This window comes from Ischnura elegans, chromosome 9, assembly GCF_921293095.1.
Source record: "Ischnura elegans chromosome 9, ioIscEleg1.1, whole genome shotgun sequence".
NCBI lineage: Eukaryota > Metazoa > Arthropoda > Insecta > Odonata > Coenagrionidae > Ischnura > Ischnura elegans.
In genome coordinates, this window is record NC_060254.1 from 92,141,121 (window position 1) to 92,164,857 (window position 23,737).

Sequence of the window (23,737 nt, forward strand, 5' to 3'; positions counted from 1 at the left end):
TTTACCTTATATCCCTGTGAAACTCGGATCAATTCGTCCATCAGCGGCGTGAGTGGCGACTTCTGTAAACCCATTTAAATGCGCGGGGGTTGACAAAAAATTTAGAGGCCGACTTGAGGGGATCCTCTTTTGTAGTATTCGTGATTCGTGACTGGCCGACTGATCCGGAGTTTAAATTCGTGTGAAGGATTTAGACTTCTCTGCCAAAAAGTATCGCACTGAAATTTGTTAGTCACGCGTTATGCATTTCACTAGCATATTCTTTTCTGTTTCCACATCTGTCTGTTGAAATCATTCATAAGTGTCACTGAGGAGTGTGGAATTTTTTGCCTCGTGGGTGAAGCATTTGACTGGGTTCTAATTCTGGAGTAAAGCGTATGATACCTCCAGAGTACGGGTTTTACTGGGACAACCGGGGCCCCGAAGGCTCCAACGTTGTGGGGAAAGAGGTACAAAAATGATATATTATATGGAAAATGAAAGTGAACGATCTTATTTAAGACTTATAATCCGCAAGCGGATATTATACAAGAGAGTTTCGTTGCTAACTGAAAATTTTAAAACTAAATGAAAGGTATTTTGGGGACCGTAATTAGTTTATCTTATTTGGAGCCTGGAAGAAAGTAGCTTCGCAACTATCCATGCCATAAAATTCTTACGACGCCTTCTTCTGCCTGACAGAACTTCTTGGTCAATCGCTCGTGGCCCGGGGAAAGGAAGTGACCTCCTTACCCTGTATAGCGGCGAAGCTCGGGAGGAACCCTGCCCTCATCTGTCGAAATCAGCTTTCGAAATGAAAGCCGAGATGAGTATATTGGTGCATGATGAACCTCAGATAAATTTTTATGCCGAAAGACCAGAGCCCTCGCCCAAAAATGAATCGATTCCTAATAGCGGGTTTGAGCTTTCGGATGGCGCTAAGAGATATTTTGTTCTCACGCCTTCGTCCGTTTGGAAGTAGCCAGTGGCTTAGTGATGGTTTCTGTAGCCTATACGGGAGAGTGATGTATTATGGGTCCAAGGGCCAAGCGTTCTAATTGGAGTGATCTACACTAGTACTTTTTCATAGATAATGCATAAAGCTCTCTACCTTGAAGTTATTGTATATTTTCATGTGATTTCTCAGGTGTTTCACGCATGTTGAATAGGTTTTAATTCTAGGTCTATCATTGTAGTCCAGTTGTCAGGCATTGACTTTAACTATTTGGGAATGTTAAACAATCTGAGGGATTAGCATCGTAAATTTAGACTGCTCAAAAATTAAACAAAAAAATGAGGTTTATCTTGGGTGTTCTACTTTTTAACTTTGATAAGTTGAAGTTTTCCTTTTCAAATTTCTATTTTATTTCAATCTTGGGTGATTCTTTTGTGAGATATCGAGCCGCAATTTGGGTAATTTGTATTTTATGCGATAAATGGGTTTACATTTTCTTTTATAAATCTAATAATCTGTCCTTTCGGTTGATGTTCCTCTTCTTATGTTAATGATGCATTCCCAGTATGGTAGGTATAATGTTCTTTTTACTCGTTTTCTTGTCATTCGGCGTTGCAATTTATAATAAGGATTAAATTAGGACAAAATATTCGTTAAAATTTGTTGCGCACAGTAGCTATTCTCACCATGTGGTTCGGAAGAGTGCGAAATACATCCTGCTTAAACGCTACAGGGTTTGTGTAAACCTTAACACATCTCCCGAAGCGCTTCAAAGTGTTCGTGAGACAAATCTCGAAAACCCTCTCCTCGTTGAGGAAGAAGGGAGACCGGGATTTCGATGAAAAAAGCCCCGCCTCTGCCGCGATTCATTATTAATAAGTAACATTTCTGAGCCACGAGTAATTGTAACTCGGAGGGAGTCCCTTTTTCTCTGCCCACAGGTTTGTAAGATAGATGTACGTGGAGTTCTCTTGATGTGAAGTTGATGCGCGCATGTATTTTACACATACTGGGGATAGTATCACTTCTTTTTCCTTTGGGCTGTCTAATGTATCCTATAAGTTTAACGGTTGGTGTACAGGCTGGTGTACTTGAGCGTTAAAATTGAGGTGTTCAATAGCAAATCTTGTAAAAAAATCATTAACTCATTTTTTACTGTGTTGTATACCATTTTAAGGTTTCTTGGTTGGGTAACTATTAATTATACCACTTTTGTTTTCAAAATAAAGTGACCCGGATTCCGACGAATAATTGGATGACCAACGAAATGAATAATCATAGAAACCTTACGAATTCTGCTTATGGAGGCCTCAATTTTAACACTCACGGGTACACCTTTACACCAACCTGATTTCAGGCGTAAACGTTTGTTTATCTCGATAACAAATTACAGTTTACGTAGTTATTGGGCTACAAAACTAACCATATGTATGTGTTTTCTAATCTCCATTCTAAATAGCATGGAGAATTTTTTGTGTAGCTTAAGGCGTGCAATCGCAAATATATTTTAGGCCCGATTATCATATACCAGAGCGAAGTAAATCGATGTCCTAGAAATTGTGTGCGCAAATTGGAAATTGCAAAAATCCTTCAATTTGATGGGCAGCTTCCATCGAAGGCGTCTTCGTAATTTTTTTAACGTCACTCAACCTTTGTTGTCTAAACTTCGGTTTCAAGCCATCTTCACCGCACCCAGTCTACGTAAATGTCCGGTTAGATTTATTACTTAATATCTTTTTACTGAATCTTGACTCTCACTAAACCTGCATTTGCATGATAATGCTTTGTCAGACATACTAATATCTTTACCGTGGGAAGTAATGGCAAAGGGACCAACGATTCTCGGTCGACATTTTGTAAATATTCTGTATCTGAGTTAATTGTGCATATCTTCCTAAAATAGTTTATTTATTGTTTGCATGCTCGTGTTATTTTAATTCTGTTGGTGCATGTTAATGGCCTAAATTTGTTTAAAACGTCTACCTGGTAATTTAAAATTTTCATCCAAGGTGTGTAGCGCAATATAACTCTCTCGTACGATGTGTTGTTTGATGTCAGTGTGTTATAACAAGCGTTCGTGTTTGATGAAACAAGTGAGTCTCGTTCATGCTGTCCTTTTATTCAATTAGAGGTGTTTGTAATCTCCGTAGTGCATAACTTTTCCATGGCACGCACGATTCACGTGTTTCGTGACTTAAATATCCTTGCATTTTCAGTTTATGTGTGTATCTGTGTTACTTGACCTGTCCTTATCGGGTGGTTTGTCGTCGTTGAATATTTCCTGGTGTTAGACTCTTAATATGGATGGAGATATTATGTGGAATAAGGTTACAATAGAGGTCGTGAATTTGAAGCTCGGTGTAGTCGTAAGAGTGATCGTATTAGTGGCATAATTTATGCGTCAAAGCCTCGATTTTTTTCACATCTATCACTGTCTAATTTTTTTGTCTTAAATTGCTTAGAAATTTAACTGCTAACTCTTGTATACTTGAAAGTATTTTAATTGATTAATTATGCTAATGTTACTATCCCGTGCTGTAAATATTTGCCGTGACATGGAATAGAACCGGAATTCGCATCTCTGCCTCGGTAATATAAGCCGCTAAAGTGTCATGTTAATCTCAATAGATTTTTGATGGATTATTTTGAAAGTTTGAATTTCAATGGCATGTGCAGTGGGATCTTTCAATAAAAAATTAATAAATAATTTATTTTATTGGGAAAAGGTCCTTCTACTCAACATTTACATCTACACAACATTTACAAGTTTCTAAGATTCCGAGTAAAAATGCATCGTATACTTCACTCCGAATATGACTGATGTCATGTAAAAAGCGCATTTATTGTCAAGACATCACATTCAATTCCGTATATATAAACCAGAAAGATTTATTTGATAGTGAATTCCATGTTATCTCCACTTATTAGTAGGAACTATATCCGTAGTTCATGTATTTCAGTAGAATATTTGTGTATCAAAATGTTACAATATTGCTACTATAATCTCAGCTTCTTATGGTTCCAAATAAGCAACTTGGGCTATTTATGCTTAGTCTGGGCTGCCTCTTTTGGTACGTCTTCGTTATTACTTTGACTAATTATTCCGTAGGGTTTTCAATTCTCTGAATTGTTTTGTAAGCTCACTCAGTCAATAGAATCACTAATGAATTTTACATTCCTCCTAAGAATGGTGTTTTTATTCTTAAAACCGTGGTTGTGATCGATTTATGGAAACGCATGATAGAGTTTTTCGCGGAAGGAAACATTTTCATCCGTTTACTAGCTCTCAAGTCACAAGCGGAATTTGTACTTGGCTTTATGCTATTTTTTCCAGATAAATTAAGTTAGCGTGGCATTAAGATGTATCGTATCAATCGCTAACCTCGTTAGAAATACGTTTTTTTTTTTTAAATATAATTAATATTATCTCTAACTCGGTGAACTAATAGATCTACGTCTATGGTTATGACAATTTATTTATAATCTGAAGTAAGCAAAGGCGGCGACCGCTATATTGCATTTCGTTCCTTGACATAATTTCTTTGTTGGTAATGTACTGGTAATATTGTATTAAATCTCTCGCTTTTTAAAAAATTGATCAAGAAAATACCGAAATATTCTCGGGTTAATGCTTCTCTAGCTAAAGCTACAATTTACAGTTTTACGACGGGTCATCTCTTTTCCTAATGGGCCATAGTCATTTTCCTGGCGCAGTTATTTTTTTTACCCTTTCCAAGGCTAATCATTAAGGGAAGCTAGGCGTGGTTAAAACAGAAGTGTTAGGACTGTGTAGGATTATCTCTATTTAGCAATTGCTTTTAGAAAAATTTCTAATGCCAATGAACTTTTGAAAATAGTGGGACAAAAGGCCTAGCAGGATAAAAAGGTAAAATGTGCTCCCTAGTGGTTTGAAACCAGACCAGAACCACCACGCAGACCATTAAAAATATGCTTTCTTAGCAGTCATAAACCTTGTGGTCACGTGAAGGTCAAAAACGTTTTTATTATTATATCCATCGCACATCAAGATATTAAAACTGTTTGGTAATGGAAAAAAAAACAGATTTCTCTGGGAGCAATGTAATGGTTATGCTTCGAAATTTTATATTCACAATCATTATTGTGTCAATAATTGAAAAATTAAAAAGAATTTGATTTTCCGTCTACCCCATGTGTACCACGAAAAAACTAAAACAGTCATCGATGTGTCTTTCGCCTCTCCGGATTTTTTCATACTTTTCGGAAAGGTAAAACATGGAATTGAAAATTTAAGAACTCATTATCTCAATCACGGCCCTTTTCTTGAGCGGATACAATGATAGTGTGACATGCTGGACACTAGTAATGTTCTGTTTTCAATCAGCTAGCTCTTTCAACATTTTATCCTGCTAGACTCTGTGTCTGTTACATTCAACTGTTTTTACGATAGCATTTGGCTATTTCTTACATGTCGTACTGCATTTCATTCCCTCACTTTGGACGGGTATCCAACGGAGTATGGATTTTAAACGGGGTCAATACCAGTGAACAGACATCTTGTTTGACACGTTCCCGCAAGTCCAGTCTGGAAAATAATTAAAACCTCACGAAATGACTTTCTTGAGATCGTGGGTGGACTAACGAGTTATCGCGACGTTGACGTGATGACCTATTTGCCGGCCACGCAATTGTATTATGGCGCCTCCATAACGGTTCCATCCTATTTATTGCTTACGCCGCGCTTATTTTGTTTTCGAATGGCTGGAGACACGGTACGACGCGGAATATTTTGCCTGGTGAATCCGAGCGAAAGGGGAAATGCTCGTCACATAAACATTTCAGGAGACTTAATTGAACACGGCTGCGAGGCTGGATTTTGAAGATGAGCTTGCTGTTAAACTTTCGCAGGCGGATGAAATGTATAGTTCTCTTCCCTGTGAGAGGCTGAAGAGAGAATATGTAACTTTTCCCGTAAGTTATCTGAGATAAGTATGACATTTTTCCTGTGCGGCACATTCTTGTTTACTAATAAGGCTGATTTCGAACGATGTTACTTTTCGCCATCCTTCATGGAAACGGCGGTGAAGGTACGGCGGTGTGCCGCAAAGTGTTAGGAAATGACGCTATGTCGAAACAAACCTCTGGAGACCACATTTTGTGGGTTTTTGAAATCAAATTCGGTGTACGAAGGTTTTGAAACCTGCTGAATTCGATTATGTCCTCGGATAACACAGTAGCGTTAATTGTTTTGCAGTTTTGGCCCAAACATATCGCAAATTTATCACAGGACGCAAAATTTATCGGTAAAATTGTCTTAAGGGTCACTAAAGTCAATTATTACCTCAAATTAGTCAAATGGCGAACGTATTTAGAGATGTGTCTCGAAAATTTTCATAGAATTCTAAGGATGCACATGGTTTGGAAATTGCCCCTTGATTCGATGATTACTAATCTAATGCGCTTACTTCGCGAATAAATATACTCGAGATGACAGTATCTACAATCTCGGATGCGAAATACTGCAATCCTTTCCGCCAAAGGATGGCGAACTGCCGTGGGTCCGTCGCCAGTCAGACAACCCAAGTATGTTCGTAGCGGTCTGGACCATTTTGCAAGCGCATTGCAGCCGGGGTGGCAGTATATGTTTTTATACATCTAGCATGCGAAGAAAGTTTGGGAAACTAGTTTTACTTCATAAGTTTTTACTAGGGATGGTCGGATCAGATACCTCGGATCCAAATATCCGCGGATATTGCCCTTCATCGGATACATCGGAACCAAAGTCGCGGAAGACGTCGGATCTGGATCCGAAATTTTAAATAATAGCTTCAGTGGAATCAACCATAAGGATGGAAAGAGTTCCGATTCTGTGTTCCAACGCGCTGTCGCATGCGATTCTTGTGCTACTCATGAACCGTTTTGTCTGAAAGCTCTCGCAGAGGTTACGTAGGAGAATTTCAGCCGTGGAAAATAAAAAAGGCAAAATACGACTGGCTCATAGTGTGACTCTTCCCAATAAATTGAACAGTCATCGGGGGAATCTCAGCGTCAGGAATTTGAAAATGCATTTGGATCCGAAAATATTCGATCCGAAAGATCCGGCTCCGAAAATCAAGGATCCGATCCGTATCCGGATCCGAAAAAATCCTGGATCCGTCCTTTCGTAGTTTTTACCCATATGCCTCAATGGAAATCGTCAGATAGTTTAAGCTGATAAATACAAATATACTTTTGCCATTAATTGCCTTTGAATTTATGAAATACAATTTAACTGCACACTGTGGAAAAGCTAGGACAGGAAAATACCGTTCTCGTAAATGATGCCATCCTTTTTATCATATTTTGAATGAATGACTCAACTTGTTCATGCATAAAAAGTTGATCCTCTGCCACACATTTGGTTTTCATCCTTCTATTCGCATCGTATTGTCCTCTAAGGCTCCTTGGGCTTTCCTAAAGGTCAACCATTGGATAGCCAAATCTTCAAACTTCGTCAGGAGAAAGGGGCCGACCGAAAATAAATGCTTGAGGCGCTATTATTTGTGCGAGTAAACGCAGATTGTCCTGAGATGTTTAGAATATATTTAGGAAAATGCAAAGCTTATTGCTCAACGTTTGAATCTTGCTTTTTCCAGCACACCATTAATGTGAGCATGCTGGGAAAATAAAGTAAATAAAAACTGTTAAGCCTGTATTCCCTGTTGGTATTTCTAGCTTAAGATAAAACTAATCGAGATATAAGGGATATAATACACTGATAAATTCCTCTGTTGAAACTTGAATGTTTTTGCTTCCCGGAGAACTTTAACTTATTGAAGCTCAACTTCCTTCTTCAGGGGCAGTATTTAGGTTTTGAGAGGACTGAACGGGTACAGAGTTTTGCTTTATATTTAGACCCTAAGGTCTGGATTCGCATTTTGTGCCGCTGTTCACATTTTAATTCAAAGGTAATTCCTAGATTTTATCGAATCATGTTATTCAGATAATGACTAAGATTCTCTTGAATTTAGATTGGTTATTAAGTTTTTTTTGAGTGAAATTTCATTAGTAGGGTTTATTCCTTCCTAGTGTCTCGTAATGATGAACTCGACGTAGGTACGGAATTTACGGAAAACGGGAGAAGCATTCGAAAAATTTACGTTTTTGGTTTGAGATTTCACCATGTGTTGACCAGAAGTTTCATTGTAAACTTACACGGATGGTGTCCTTGCACTCCTGGCCACAAGGTCATGGTATTATGCGTGTTCTCGTGGTTTTCGCGGAATGGTGGTCTCGGTGTTGTGCATGGATGTAGTATTGAAATGAGCCTCTCTTGTTGACCAAGCAAGACTAATACCACCGCTAGGGAGTCTCGTTTCATTTCAAACCTCTGCTTTCTCATCACTTGTTATATAACCCCTCTCCTCCTTCCTGCGCCTTTTTGTTGGGACAAATGATTTATGTTCTCTGCCAAATGGCATAAAAGCCGGAGCAAACATTTTGTCTCCTCAGGCGTTGTTGCTATTTCCACTGTTTACATCGTTCCTCCGCTTGACTTATTGTAACACTTCCCAGCGGGGTATAATATCGCCCAACCGATGTTTTTATCCACGTCACGCATGTTTTACACGAATTAGGCTGGGATCAGCTAGAAACTAGTAGGTACGTTTTGGGCGTAGATTTTTTGTGCAATAAAGAGCAGATATATTTCAAAGTGATTGGGAGAACATCGTCATTGAACCAAAACGTTTTTCCAGGTCCTACGGAAACGATAAAATAGGAGAGGTACTTGGACCAAACGGATAGGTATAATATAAGGCCGTTGCTGGTAAAATATTTCAGGGAGTGGGACAGTGTACGTGGATGGGAATATAGATTTCTGAAGAGTCCATTAAGAGAGGGTTCACGTAAAACTGTTTTTCCCGGTCTTTTCGGGGGGATTAACCCTTGAGTCCTCGCTCGCTTCTATCATAGCATGGAAATCATTTTTTTCAAAAAAAAATGAAGGACTTTTATAAATGCTTAGTCGTAGTCACCAACGTTCAACTTCTTCTACATCTACATACTAACCCGCAAGCCGCCTAAAAAGAGGTGTGGCAGGGGGTGTTAGGACATCAGCCGTCTACATATATAAAGCAAATAAAATTACGACGAGTATTTATTAGTCTTTTATGGTTCGGGGGAAAAACGAGTTCCCAAATCAATTCGTTCGACAAAATATCTCTCTTAAATTATTGCTGCTGTCAGACCTAGAAATATAATGGGGCTCTAAGATGAATTTTTATCTGATTTGGGTACGTAAACACGCTAATAGCTGTAGACCAAAAACTTCCCACAACGACCCTATTGGTGCGGTTGGCGTGGTAGTAGGTAGATTGACATGTTTACTTACTTCATTCAAACCATTTTTCTCCAGTAGGACGTGATAATGTGGCTCTAGATGCTCATGACTAAGAGAAAAAAAGTTCTCCCCACGCCTTAATGAATTCCCTCAGGAGGGCGCGAAACGTTGTGGCTCGGACGCTCTCCTTAATTTTGCAAATGGGCTTCGTTGGCGACCACCGTCGCTCGAGTCTTCCCCGGACATCTCCGGCCCACCCCCGGTGACCTTCTCCGCTTTAAAGCCTTCCGAAACCGACCCTCATCCCATCCCCCACCCCGCATGAATTAATTTCCTCGGTAGGATGAGTCCCCGTTGTTTGCGAAGCGGACTTAAGAGGGGGTCTTAAACGGGAAGGGTGGCATCGGTGGGGGAGGATAGGGTTGGGGGTTCAGTTTAGGGAATTGCGGTGGGAGAGTCGGTATTTCGGCTGGGGACGAACTCACATAAAACAAGTTAAGGGGGCGTTCTGGGTTGGGTGGAGGAGGCGGAGGAAATGGCAAAAGGAAACCCTTGAAAGGAGACGGTAAACGAGGGGGTGTTTTGCATTCCCTTCCGTGCGGAGTTCCCCGGACCCGTCTCCCATGGGAAGCATTGACGGGCGGGATCACAAGAAGGGCGACCGTTTACAGCCACTCTAAAGAACTTGATGCTACTGTCGTTACATTGACTGGCAAACGTTATCTCGTCCGAATGGTTGAAACCAAATCACATCATGTATTGTGTAATGAAATGAAAAAACTTTATAATTCCGCTTAAATTTAATTCTGTACGACCTAGATTTCGACGAGGCACGCTATAAACTGGTTCGCCTTCGATGCAATTGTACATTCCACATAAATTTAATGCTGTACCACCTAGGTTTTTACGTAGCACGTAATCATCTGGTACATTCGCATCGAAGACGTACCAGATGGGGACACGCCACGTCGAAGCCTAGGTCGCACAGCATTAAATTTATGTGTAATAATGGAGTTTTTCCACTTCACTACGTCGATTCCTTGAAGTCACGCCTGCAATGACGAGTTATATCATGTATTTTAGGTGAAATGTTTATCTAGAAAAGGGATTAAATCAATAATGACTAGACTTTTGAGGTCAATAAGGATGTAGTGCCAATATAATTTAAAATAATTCATGCTCAAGGATACATTATCAATTGCTATGGATATTGAAATGCTAATTTAGAGATGGGTAAAAATTAATTTTTGGTGTGATAAGTACAGAAGAATATCGCCAGTAAAATTTTTCATTTCTCTATGATTTCAAGTGAAAGGCTAAATTGTCAATTTTTGTGGATGTTGTTATGGGCTGGAGCATTCAGATAGTAAAGGAACGGTTGAAGTATATACTGTTCATGGAAACAATCTAGGCTGAAACAATGAACTTTGTTCTAATTTCAACTTGAAGTTAGTTACACGATATATTATTAATGCAAAGAAGTGTATTAGCTATAGGGAAAATAATATCATGTAGTGCATAACGGTGAAATGAGTGATTGTCGACGCATTGCCTGAATGACTGTGCAGAAAAAAGAACTTTATGGATTTTATTTCCCTGAAATTTACAATATTGGAAAATTCGTTTGAACATTATCGTGCTCCTTATTAAACTCATTGCCCATCGAAGGGGCTATGGAAATTGCAATGAATTTATTGATTTTGTCAGTGCCTGCAACAGTTATAAATATTCCGCAATAACGATCTCTTCAAACATTTCACGTTTATTGAGTGAGACGCCTAATTTGAAAGGAAGCCGGAATTGTAGGAACTTAGGCTCTTTTCAGTCTCTCAGTGTTTCGACTTGAAAGTATTTTCGGTTGGCGATGGTGGCTTTCACCCTCAAGTAAGCCATCGGAGTGTGAAATCTTCTCACCCTGGGTAGGGAAGCCAATTTCTTTCCCGGGGCCACCTGTGATATCCCACGAGCTTCTAAGAGTGAGAAAATCTTACTGTCTAGCATTCAGCTGCGGTTTCGTTAGGCTTCACGTTGTCTTGAAGGGTTTATCCTCAGTTGAAAAACTTTGGTTATTTAGAAAAATTGTTGATTATTGGTGCCCATATCTATTATCGATATCCACAGGTACTTATAATGAACAACAAGTGGTCATGAACCCCTTTGTCATCTTCAGGACCGTCATCCGATAGTACGCCAGTGCCTATCTGTCGGTACATTACCTTAATGTAGGTACGTGGTGAATTTTTTAATGCAAAAAATACGTTATCTTGGGATAAATGAAAATTGAATAGTGTGTTACAGGTAACTGTATTCGTTGCCCAAATTTTCCTTTCCAGGAACAGAATATTTTGCTGCAATAGGATCTATTTACCCAGAAAAATCATCTGACGCTCTATCGTAGAGCATGCAAACCACTTATTTGCAACTTAGAGTATAGCTATGTTCTTAATGCAAGACAATTCACCCGGTATAGTGTGCAGATTTCTGAGAATAACATTGAAGTGTTCTTGTATTTAGCGGACTGCCATTTGTATACTATAGAATCCATCGTCAGGTCTGGAGACCTTAGGTTATTGGTATATGCCCTAAATTTCTCAAATTCAGGTAAATAAACGAGGCTTTGTAGGTCGGTAAACTCTTCTCGGTATTCCAACCGGGTTAGGGTTAAATCATCCATATCAGCCAACTTTTCAAGCCCCGAGTCGGAGCTTTAAACGTTGGTTAATATGGATAATTTAACCTGGTGGACATCCCGAGAAGAGTTTACCCACATTATTCGCCGGGAAAGCATCAAATCATATTTCACGAGGTTCTCTGGCACTAATTCGCAACTAAATTTTGCTTGAGAAATTGAAGTATTGTTTACACTGAGATTGAAGAGTTTGGGATGAAGAAAAATGACTTATAATCCATGACTTTGTATATCTACCAAATCACGGAAAAACTCTGGTACTATTGTGATGTACGTTTCCCTAAGCTACTCGAGGAAATTCTTAACCTTACTCGAAAATTGCTGCGCGGCGCCAGGTCGGATTCGGAATAAAAAAAGAGAAGCGTATATTTTTTCCACTTCGTCAAATTCATCCTAGTTGATGCAAATAGCATTTTTCGAATGTCTCGTTTAGTCAAATGCTGAAAAATATTATTTTCGTCCGTGTGGAGTGTGAGTATCAGTGGCTTTAAACGTTATGAGAAGGAAATGTATGATATAACGGAATATGGATAAATTCGCTAAATTATTTTTTTTCGATTATATCGAGTGTTTATAATATATCCACTTTCAATTGTCATTTATTCATACAGCATTTATCTTACTACAAGTTTTATCTGTTATATGAAATAGCAGCTCATATGATAGCAGGCTACGCGAGCGAGTTTGGCTTTGGAAATAAACACTCATCAGCCAATCTAATAGTTGATTCTGTGGTATTTAGTCGCCAAACTTGATTTTTAATGGGGTAATTTATTGTTGGATATCACAAAAATGATAATTTAGAATAGCAGCAGGTGAGCTTTGATTGGTCCCAAAGAATAGGATGGACGTAACGAGTAGAATACTTATTCCTATTCCAATAATGGTGGCTTAAGCCTCAGTAGCAGTAAATATTTTTAATAAGTTTTCCGCTCCCTTATTGGGTGCTATCTCCAAGTAAAGTGTCGGATTGAGCATTTAGCATCGGATTTATTTTCATTATTCTCTTCCATAGAGGCAAACATGTCATTATCTGTCGCCAACCTCCTTCAACTAACCTTACGAGATGATATTACAAGTTCTATTATCATTATGTGGAAGATTAATGGGGTATAACACAGCATTTTTCTTGTATTAAAAGGCTTGCCATCCGTTGTGGTATGGGTCACCTAAATACTTTCGAAAGCTTACCACCGGAAGCTCAATTTCTCATCCATCAATAGTTGAGTAATTGACTAGATGGACAAAATAATCTAATATTCAACCGTTTCTTAATTCTAAAACCTCTGTAACTTAGCTAAATCTTAATCTATACCAAACAAAAATTTTCGGTGGATAAAAATGGCTTGGCCTTTTCCAAGTGTCCCTTTTATTTCTGAACCCCTCAATTTCAGCTGGTATTCTGTCGATTTGAAAGTGGAATATCATCTTTACTCCCAATTACATTGCATACTTGCTGATCTCCGGTCTATGGGAAGTAGAGAGTTACCCAGCATAAAACCTCGTTCGCTACAACTTGTAAACTTGACTTGGTGCAGACCAGAAGTTGAGCATTTCAGAGCAGTGTGTGCTAGTTTACAGCAACTTACATCAGAGTAACTACATGTAGCGAGACTATTAGTTGAAAAGAGCTGAACTTTCTCATAATTCTAGCTAATTAAGTAGGGGATGTAGCTATGCATAACTATATCACAAAAAACTAAAAAGTGTTCCAATTGTAAGATACATTTTATTTATGTCATCAGAAGAACCAAGCATGATGGAGTGAATTTTTCCATATTGAAATAAATTCTCCACGATTACAAAATTTTATTTCGACCTAGGTTTCGATGTTACTATATCATCTTCAAGGTGCATTATACCTAGGTCGGAATAAACGTTTATATTCGCGGAAAATTGCAGTGTTTATTTCAATATAGATTTTTGTATAGAGTTAGTGTTGGTTGGATTTCTACTACACTTCATGTTGATGGTAATATCATGCGGAGCTACGCCGCGTTAATTTGCTGTGGTGGTAGTTTCGTTCGTCGGTGAAATGGGGAGTGCGAACGTAGAATTGGGTTCCAGTGGTACTCAGAGGTGTTGCGTTCGGGTGTTTGATGGAAATGGAAGTGGGACTCGGGCTTTTGGCGCCGCGGTGCGAGTCGCATCGACCCCGTCTGGGGGAAAACTTGAATAAACGCCAGGGAGGGGGAACGGAAATCGTGTCGGAAGAAGAGGACGACGAGAGTGTGGATGAGGGAAAACAAGTGCGACCCAAAATGTCATTTCTCCCTCCGCAGAATGAATTCTAATTATGCATCGTTCTCCCTCTCAACCAAAATGGAAAAATTACGACGAGGTCGGAATAATTAACTTGAAAGAAAGGGATTATGCGACTTATGACGAATGGAAGGAATAGTTTCAGCGATAGCATAGGAGCGAAAAAAAAAATACTTCCGTCCCACTTCGAGTGATCGTTGCACGTGATGTTGGCAAGTCACGCCGTATCACCTGTGGGATTCACTCTGAAACCTATGCACCGTGCCGGGGAGCGGAGTGATTCGTTTTTCCCCCTCCCTGATTCGTACGTCGTAAATGAACACGGCAAGAACTGAGAAAAATTTTTCTCAAAAAGGTTTCACACCCTATGGGGATCATGCGTAATTTGCGTTATTAATTTAATGGGTACGACCCTCTTGAAATATCGTCACGGGTGAGGAGGATTAGTTAAGAGAAGTACTAAGAGTAACTTTGCTATTATCATGTGAATTTTACTCGTTTTGCATTTATATGTAGCCCTGCAGAGCCCTGCAACACGGGCGCGTGGTAAAACACGTAATTGCTTCAAAATTATTGTACCTTTGCCTCTTTTTCACTAAATTATTTACATTTTAATATGTACTACTAACGGTCTAATAGCAATTTTAATGAACTGTCAATATTTTATGAATAGAAAGTATAATACATAGAAACACTACTTCACATTTACTGTGGAGAGGGGATTATAGCTATTGGTACACTTGGTACAGCCACCAGTAACTGTGGTATGCAGTTTTCGAAGCCAAATTAAAATATTAATTATTGGCCCACGTTTTAGAACGAATCATCTCTGAGGGTAAGAAAAATTTGAAATCTTTAATTGAAAATTTTAAGCTTCACATTTATGAATACATTTCTTATGAGATATTTATTTCATGGAGAACACCTATTAAATATTAAAAGACGTGGAAACCGTCGAAATAAAAATGAATTATCGATGCCCAGATTGATAGGGGTTTTTTCTTGTTTTCAACTTTGGCCACATGAGCTCGTTTTTATTATTCATTGCATTCGTGAGTTTGATTGCCATAGTTTTTCTCCAAAATCAGGATCCATGTTTTTCTCATGCGTATATCTCTTATCATTATGCGTATAACTCATCCGTATCATTTACAAAGACACCATCGCTTCTGATGTGGAGATTATATTTTCGTTCACACCATTTACTCATGCAGTGAATAAAAACTATTTTTGCGTTAAATTGGAAACTAATTAATAATTACTCCCAATAATTTTGTAAATAATTTTAAATTTTTAAAAATTACTTGTGTCAAAGTTTTGGCAAAAATTATCAGCTTCATATAGTGGTAGACATTTTCAATGCTGTGTTTTTAAAACAATATTCTCTATTGTTACCAATAAAAATACTCTTTGGCGCGATAGCCGAGTCGAATTCCGCTCATTCTTTTCTCCCCTTAAGTTGATTTTCTCTTTGATATAAAGCAGGATGGAACGATCCGGGAGATCAATGGTTTGTCTCTTAGCTCAAATGTGACAAATGGGAAATGTTCCATCGCTGCTAAATTGATACTCTACGCGATAAAGCAGTCGGTTTGTCAGTTGGAGGATGTGTCGATCCCGCGGAGAGGGAACTTGAGAAGGGAAAATGAATCGAGGCACTAATGGAGCGATTAAGTGGGTCTTTTGTTTACTAGTCAAGATATCCATTGGATGGGCACAGACAGGTGATCGAGGGTTTTTATTTACTCAAACGCCGTTGTGGGAGTGTTGCTTGCGTGCTAAGTGAGATTCCCTGGTCTTGCGTTTTTTACTGGGCAGGAATGAAACTCGGAGGTTTGGTGATGTCAATACTTAACAAAATTCAGGAAATATTGATAAATTTATTTTCATAGGATGCATCTAATATCATGCTTGGATGAAAAATTAATTAAAAAGCTTTCTTCGAAGTCTGTATTTACGGACTGTTTTTGTTATCTAACATCGGATGTCTTGGGAAAGACTATAAAGGATAAGTGAGAGCAAAATCATCTGGTTTCGCTGATTTTATGGGAAAACTTCTTTCGATTTTTTCTTAGTATTTTTGTTTTGAGATAAAGGAGTGTTTTGAAGTTTCGAATATTTTACTTCTGGAGCAAATTATGTTATATTATTTGCTGAAATGGACCAGACCATTTGGTTAGGTAATGTAAAAACGGAAACTATAATTAGTTTTAGTAAGAAGACCTCCTAGCATGCCTCGAAATTACCACAAGTTCATGCTTAAATAGCGAATTAAGGTGTATCATCTGCGTGAAACCGCTGTTAAACTGCAGGTAACGGATTTGGGAGAAATTAAATCTCTACTCTTGGAAATTGCTTTATGCTCATTAACTGAAGTAAATCTTTCGTTCACGGGAGTTGAATTCTCTCAACTAACGTTTGAAAAACAAACTTTTATTCTTGATGGTAAAGTAGAGATGTGTATGGCACCAACCGTCTTGATCAAACAATCATAACACGTCATTCATCAGCATTTGCCGTTGTGGTAATGCGTCAGGAAAGGAGCACATAGAAATTAGAAATCTCATTGTAAGCCCTCAGGAAATCAAAGCTATGGAACTCATGAAGGCTTTGAATCTTAGGACACACGAGACACCAAGGAAGGAAATTCTCAACTGATGATATTTGTTTGTGTATATTGTGGCATACCTGGCTGAAAAACAGGAAGTCTGGGCTCGGTTCCCGGTCAAGTGAAATGCTTTTCTCCTGATGAATGCCCTCCTTTGGAGTTTGATCTACAGATGTTTTCGTGCGAGTGGCAACATACCAAGTCTAAGCTTGTTTATACATTGCATTTCAATACCAGGGCATTAAATTCCGATCTCCCGAAACGCCTCAGTCGTGGATGTAGCAGAAAATTGTCCTACTGAGTTCACATATTTAAAAAAAGAACTGAGGGCTTACTCAAATTTTAAATCATCTTACGAGAACTTGAGTGCGTAACAGTCATAATGGCAAAAATTACGTGCCAATTTCCGGTACACAATTTTATTCAACCGACCTAGGTATTAGCAATTTTTTGTTATCATGAATTAAATCAATCGCAATCTATTTCTAATATCAATTGCCATTAGCTTTGTAATGACATGGATTTGCTGTAACCTGGGTCAGTTGAATAAAATTAAATTTGGAATTGTACTAGTTGTTTTTGGAGCCGTGATAGGAACTCGAGTCTTTTGGTCCCCGTTCCTCTTATCTCTTACCTGTGGGCAGAGTCCGGAGGTCTTGGTGAGGCACCACTCGCCGCAGGAGGCCCAGGAACACGAGGAAGCCGGCAGCCCCGTGTAGATGGTCTTGCACGTGAAGGGCACGGGGTCGAGGCCCGAGATGAAGGCCCGGTGGGATGGCAGGTAGACGGCCACCGTGAGGTACACGAGCGAGACGATGCTGAGCACTACTGTCAACTGGCAGATGCAAATCCCCCCGAGGATCCGACGGTCCTGCTCCGGCACCAGCCGGGCCTTGTTCTTGCGGCCCATCTCCGGCGCTGCTCCTGCTGTGAGAGACCTCCCCTAACCCTGTCCTCCTGTTTCACGTCCTCCGGAAAGGTCACCCCAGTGTCCCGACCCCACGCATAGGCACCCCCCGTTCGTGTCAGAGCCTTGGATTGTTGTCGGCTTGGTCTCCGACCGCCGATGGCTATGGCGCCGAGCGAAGTGCTCTAGCCGATCCCCAACGACTCAGCACGGGGCCTTCCCGCGCCTCCTCCCCTCCGCACCCACGAAGACCGCCACCCGCGCCCTACGCACTCTCAGCCCTCCGCTACGTCCACCAACCCCCAATCCCCCCGCCCCCTTCTGAAGGGTTCAGGCGCCACTCCCCTCCATGGGCGACCCTTACCACGTCCCCGCCCTCGGTCCCACCGTCCCCTTCCCTCGTACCGGACCCTTTCCTCCCCGCCACCCCTTCCCAGGTCGTCGTATGAAACCCCCGCGATATGCCCCTCCCCAATGCCAGTCCCGGCTTTTCCCCAATTGTTCCCAGTGGCCCGCCAGCCTTCCCCCTGAATCGTCGTGGGCATGCGCGGATAAGGGTGTGTTGATTACGCTCCGAGAGGATGGAGTTCAAGGTTTGGTCGAAGACGTCGCCACCGATCAGTTCGCGAGTTGGGGGAGTGTTTTTGTTTGTTACAGCGGGAGGCCTTCATCATTTTCGAGAGTGATTCATTGGCTTTGAGGACTTAAAGATGAGTGTTATCGCTGTGAGCTAGATTTTTTTACGTGTACCTTGGAATTTAATAACAATCAGTGCGTAATTTTTTTTATTATTTATGAAATCTGTCTTAATCTCTTTTGAGTGATAAAACTGACTAGAAAATAGTTTGCAATTGGTGAAAATTTATTGAAGTATTCATGGCAAATGACTTGTATTAATGTAAACGATTTATTTCCCCCGAATGAAGTCGATATTGTTACGATTTTGGTTCTATTCCCAACCGCGCTAAAACATTGGACATTTTATTGCCCCTCGAAGTTTACACTTAATTTTATGTATAATTTACTGGGAAACGTGAACTTTTTTCAGCGAAAATAAAAGGTTTCATTCTTGACTTATAGTCATAATTAAATATGACAGTATATTTCCAGTTCGAGTGGATTACGAAAGGACTCATCGAATTAGAAACTTTTAAGAATATTTCCTTGCTTGAAACGAGTTGTAGCCCCTCGCATTATGTATTTTACATTAGACCAGCCTAATAAATCTATCGTAAAGGTGCCAATGTTTTTAGTTTTATGATTAGTTTCTATAAAAAATCGAGTAATTGATGCTCTTGGCTAAGGTTTTTTTGGGTAAAAATTACGTTGTAAAATTGTTGTTTTAGAAATTGTTAGCGTTTATGAATGTAACCGTTGATGAAGGGATTTATGGTAGTTGATTACCCTTGGAAATATTTTTATTTCAGACACCATTATCTGCTGAGAAAACATTTGGGATGTGCATCTCTTTTGTGGTGAAGAAATAATTTTTACGCTTGATGGCTGTGTGTATGTCAGTAAGCGTAATGTTTTGGATGCTAGGCGCCTGAAACAAGCTATCCAATTTTCGCGAATATAAATATGTTTTACAACCATGTCACATTTAAACCCTTGGTGCCTTTCCTTGCAAGCGAAGTACCTTTCTCTGGCTTCGAGGCAAAAGGAATTTTTGTTTCTCTCTATTGATTGTTTAAAATGATTGACCAAAAATTAGTAATTGGTGACAAGGTAAAGTTATTTAAGTATTCATAGCGAACGACATGTATTAGCGTAGACGATGTATTGCCCCCGGATAAAGCCGATGTTGTAAAGCTTTTGGTTCTATTAACAATTGTGCTAAAATGTTTGACATATTATGTGAATGCTTGCAGTTTATACTTTTTTATCTATAATATATATTATTAAATTTACATAGAAACGTTAAGTACGAATGTAAACATGTCAGGGTTGCATTTGTATATAATTTTTACACCCATGTCATTGTCAAATTCATCGTACCTTTTCGTCTAAAATACTTTTTTATCGTAATCGGTAGTGGCTTCAGCACCCAGTGACTGTGTGAAGATTTATTTCTGTCAATATTGTTTTAGGTTTTACACCGTTGATGGTAAATTTAAATGGAGCATTTTGCGTGCTACCACGACCCACCCCCCTCCTTGAGTGAATTTTTCTCTTTCATGCACTGTATGGTCCATCTTTTTCACTCTTTTTTTTCTCAACCCTTCCTTCTTCCCTCTTTCCCACATACCTAATACTCTTCACCACGCTCCTCAGCATTCCCTTTCCGCTTAGTTCTCGCTTCATCGGAACCTGTCTCCTTCGTACAAGACCGCTGCGAGCGAGGGGCCTGTCAGGGGGTTCAAACTCCCCGAAATTTCCGGCTGGAACATTTCTCTTCTCGCTCATGGCAGAATTTTGAGGGTATTTTAAGGGCTTCGTTCTATACCGATGTGTAAATGTCGATTAGTGTTGGATGGTAGGGTTATAGGCAGGGATGGCTAGTGAAACGAAACGACAATGTTTCGACCCGGAGGGAAACGAAAATACGAGGTCTAGGTTTTGTTTCGTTCCCGCGCGAAATTAAAATCACCAGGAAGTTAAGTTTCGACCCGGGATGAAACTTTACTCTCGGGAATGAAACGAAATTAATCGAAACTCCGCTGCTCATAGTTAAGTTTCAATCCCAGAAGTTGAGTGGAGGGGATGATAGAGAATAGTTTCGACCCATTAGCCTTACATTCGTGTAGAGAGTTGAAAACATTGAGCTTAAAAATGAGAATGTCCATTTTGCGTTCACCGTTTTCCTGTTAGTGGTAAAAATATGAGTGCCCTATGGATCTAATGGCGGTAGGCCGAGCCTCTACTTCATTCAACCATATTTCGTACTCGGTATATGGGTCGAAACTAAACCGTTCGGAGGTGAAGCACGTGGTCCCTCCCTTGCGAAACATTATCTGCGTTTCGTTTCGTCTCAAACTTTTACTTTAGTTTCGACCCGAAGTAGTTTTTACTCCGATTTCGTGTTGACCCTGAGTTCAGCTGCCCGTGTTTAAATCGTTTCTTTTCTACAATTCGCTCCCGGGCACGGAAATATTGAAATTTTACTGGTTTTGACTTCCATATAGAGTCTGTTGCCATCCTTGGTTATGGGCTACTGGGTAGAGCGCTAGGCTACTGGCCTAACGGTCCCGGATTCAAATCTCTATGGACACTACAAATAAAAATCCTCTAAGTGCGAGAAGGGTCCAGGAGAAAGAACTGGCTCCCATTACCATTGCTGAGCGAAAGTCACCCGCCTGTGGCTTAGTCCGGAATGAGCTCTACCTTCACCTATCGAAACCAATCTTAACGTTGAATCACTGATTTTCGGAGGAGCGTGTGGAAACAAGTTGAGGGAGTGGTCTTAATGTATCTGGCGCCTAGTTTGCCCGCTGTCCTTGGCGCCTCAACGGCTGTTATCCCTACTGCCTCACGGTCTCTTTTCGTGCGTGCGTTGTGCTCTACTTGCCCGCGCGAGTGCGTGTGTTTAGCCTGCATGGTCGCCGTTGGCCAACTCTTTGAGTTATTGATCGCGATACGCATGCATATTCATGGCCTTCTTTTGGACTTTCTGACCTTTCCGCTGAGTAATTTTCCGGTTTTTCATAATTTCATCCTCGATCACGAGAATTTTGCAGTCACGAATATGTGGGAATTCTACATTTTTGGAAACGCTTGATGTTTACCTTTGTCTTGTTTCGTTGCGTTTATGCATTTTTAATTTTGTTTTGAACTAAAAAGACACTTGTCGAGACTTTGCTACTAGGTTTATATAAGAGCGGGAGACAAAATGATTTTGCTCTGATTTAGAATAAGAGTTATTAACCCGCCATGCCTGTGTGGTGCTTTTCAAAAGACGTGGTTAGTTAAGACGCCAATATTGAAGTTCCATAGGACAAGTGTTAAAATCCTAAGTGTTAAAACAATTCGCGGATAATCATTTTGCGAGGTGTAAAAAATTATTTCGGAGTGTAGAAGTTACTTAACCCTGATATAGAGCTTATTTAAGAAAATGTATGGTTAAATGGAAGTACGAACCATGCTGTGGTGGTGGCAGGATATTTTTATCATGAATGATGATTTCCTACATGGTATTTTAAGGATAATCTCTATGACTGCGGAATACGTTTTAGTTACAGCTTTGTGTTTCGTTTCGTATGCTACCAAGCATATCTATGACCTAGGAATATAGTAAGAGGTATAGGGCGCATTGATTTTTTCAACACTTCAGCAAATTCTTAACTAAGTCATCCAATTAAACTTTGATTTTATCACAGCAGTTTCCTCGTACATTACACCAGAGATGCTGCATCTAAATGATATGGGATAAAAATCCTAATTAATGAAAGAAAAATATCGTTTTTTACTCAGGGCTTATTTTATTAACATTCGCGTAGCCTACCCGGGACTGACCATTTTAGGAGTCATCGGTTTGTGCATTCTGAGCATAAAAATTCGATTGAGGAAACACCGTACATTTTACCCTTGACTCGAACCATGATCTGACAAATAGGCACCTAGTACTCAAACTCATTAAATTCCTGAGTTTCCTCTTCCTTATGTATTTCTGGGGATATGAGTAGTTACTCTTTAGATGTTAGTGCTCCATATACCAACTCGAATTAAAAAGATTGAAAAGAAGAAAAAAATATTTTTTCATTTAAAATCGAACTAAAAGTAAATTTTTGATAAAAATACACTACTCACTGAATATTTTTTTCTTGGTGATTATCTCTTTTCTCTGTTCACAATGTCTCACGGATTGTAATTATGGACATTTTGAGAGGCTCGTTTAGATTCGCTCAATTAGCTGAGCATTTCAACGATGTACGATAAAAATAAATGCACATGCATTATACATCTTCTTTAAAATCGTTTCTTGCGCCACAGCTTGTAATGAGAAAATGTGTGCCTTTATATTTGAATCGCAGTACCCCTGTTCTGTATGGGCCACGCCCACCTCATAGCCCGCCTTGGCTCCTCTTACTCTTGTTTAAAACTTATCTCATTTTCATCCGACGACCTTAGTATTTGACTTTATCATCGAACTTGTTTTTCTCTCATGAAGCTCTGATGTAGTTCTTGCATGTGAAACATTATTGACATTAACTAGATATCAAAGAAAGTGATAAGTAGTAATAAACAGAAATAATGAGAAGTGATAAAAGGTTTATGCTTGCTTATTTGTCTTATTGCTAGACTGAATTCGCAGTGTTTATTATTGTTGAAAAACTAACGCTGTATTTGAATTTTTTTCGGAAGAGATCTAAAGCGCTTAAAAAAAAAATCATTACGGTTCAAGACTCTTGGTAGCTTGGGACAAGGGCATGATAATAGCCCGTACTGCTTCACTCAAGGCCTCCTGGCGGCCGCTTGCTCAACTACAGCCTCGCCAACGAGGCCGTAGCTCTGCGCATGACTGCGATGGGGACGCGGTAGAATTTTGAATTTTCGGAAACTCCCACGTGTCCTTGGTGATTTTGAAATGTGGTTATTATGCTGCCATTAATATTTGTTGCGTCGCGTTGATTGCATGGTCATTTTTACCAGACGGAGTGTCTCAGGCTCATCGATGAGTTGGATTGTTGATAGAGGGGTTGGGGGAGCATTATTTTGAAATGTTAAGGTCTACATGAGATAGATAACATTCAGCTTTCTTTCTTCCTATCAAGGTGAAAATTCACTCTCGTACTAGCTTATGGCGTCTGGAACTTTTCACCAAACTATGCTAGTTATTTGAGAGGTTGTTATTATTGCAAGGTAATTCAGTTAAATTATTTACTCTTGCTTTGAGCCCTGGCGTTCCCAAATTATTTTTATTAATACAAATGGTGTAATGGCGGAAATTGTTAATATGTTTCGAGAGATATCTCAGTTTTACATGTATATACTCTATTTAAATGATTATTATGTGCACTTTTCCGGAAACATGCGCTACCGGTTGCCATTACAGGAATTTCAAAAGAGGATTAATTGATTATTGATTTTAATCGAATGAA

The 23,737-nt window shown here is 39.6% G+C and overlaps 2 protein-coding genes across 3 annotated transcripts in view; one reads left to right on the top strand and one right to left on the bottom strand.

Moving 5' to 3' along the window:
• The window catches only part of LOC124165110, a 66,811-nt gene extending 48,826 nt beyond the window's left edge, over positions 1–17,985 (bottom strand). Inside the window, exon 1 of the mRNA XM_046542403.1 lies at positions 17,427–17,985. Coding sequence (XP_046398359.1) covers positions 17,427–17,702 — 276 coding nt within the window. The 5' untranslated portion in view covers positions 17,703–17,985. The remainder of the gene's footprint in view (positions 1–17,426) is intronic.
• The window catches only part of LOC124165111 (cilia- and flagella-associated protein 298), a 197,896-nt gene that overhangs the window by 69,118 nt on the left and 105,041 nt on the right, over positions 1–23,737 (top strand). The gene's annotated exons all lie outside the window — the stretch shown is intronic.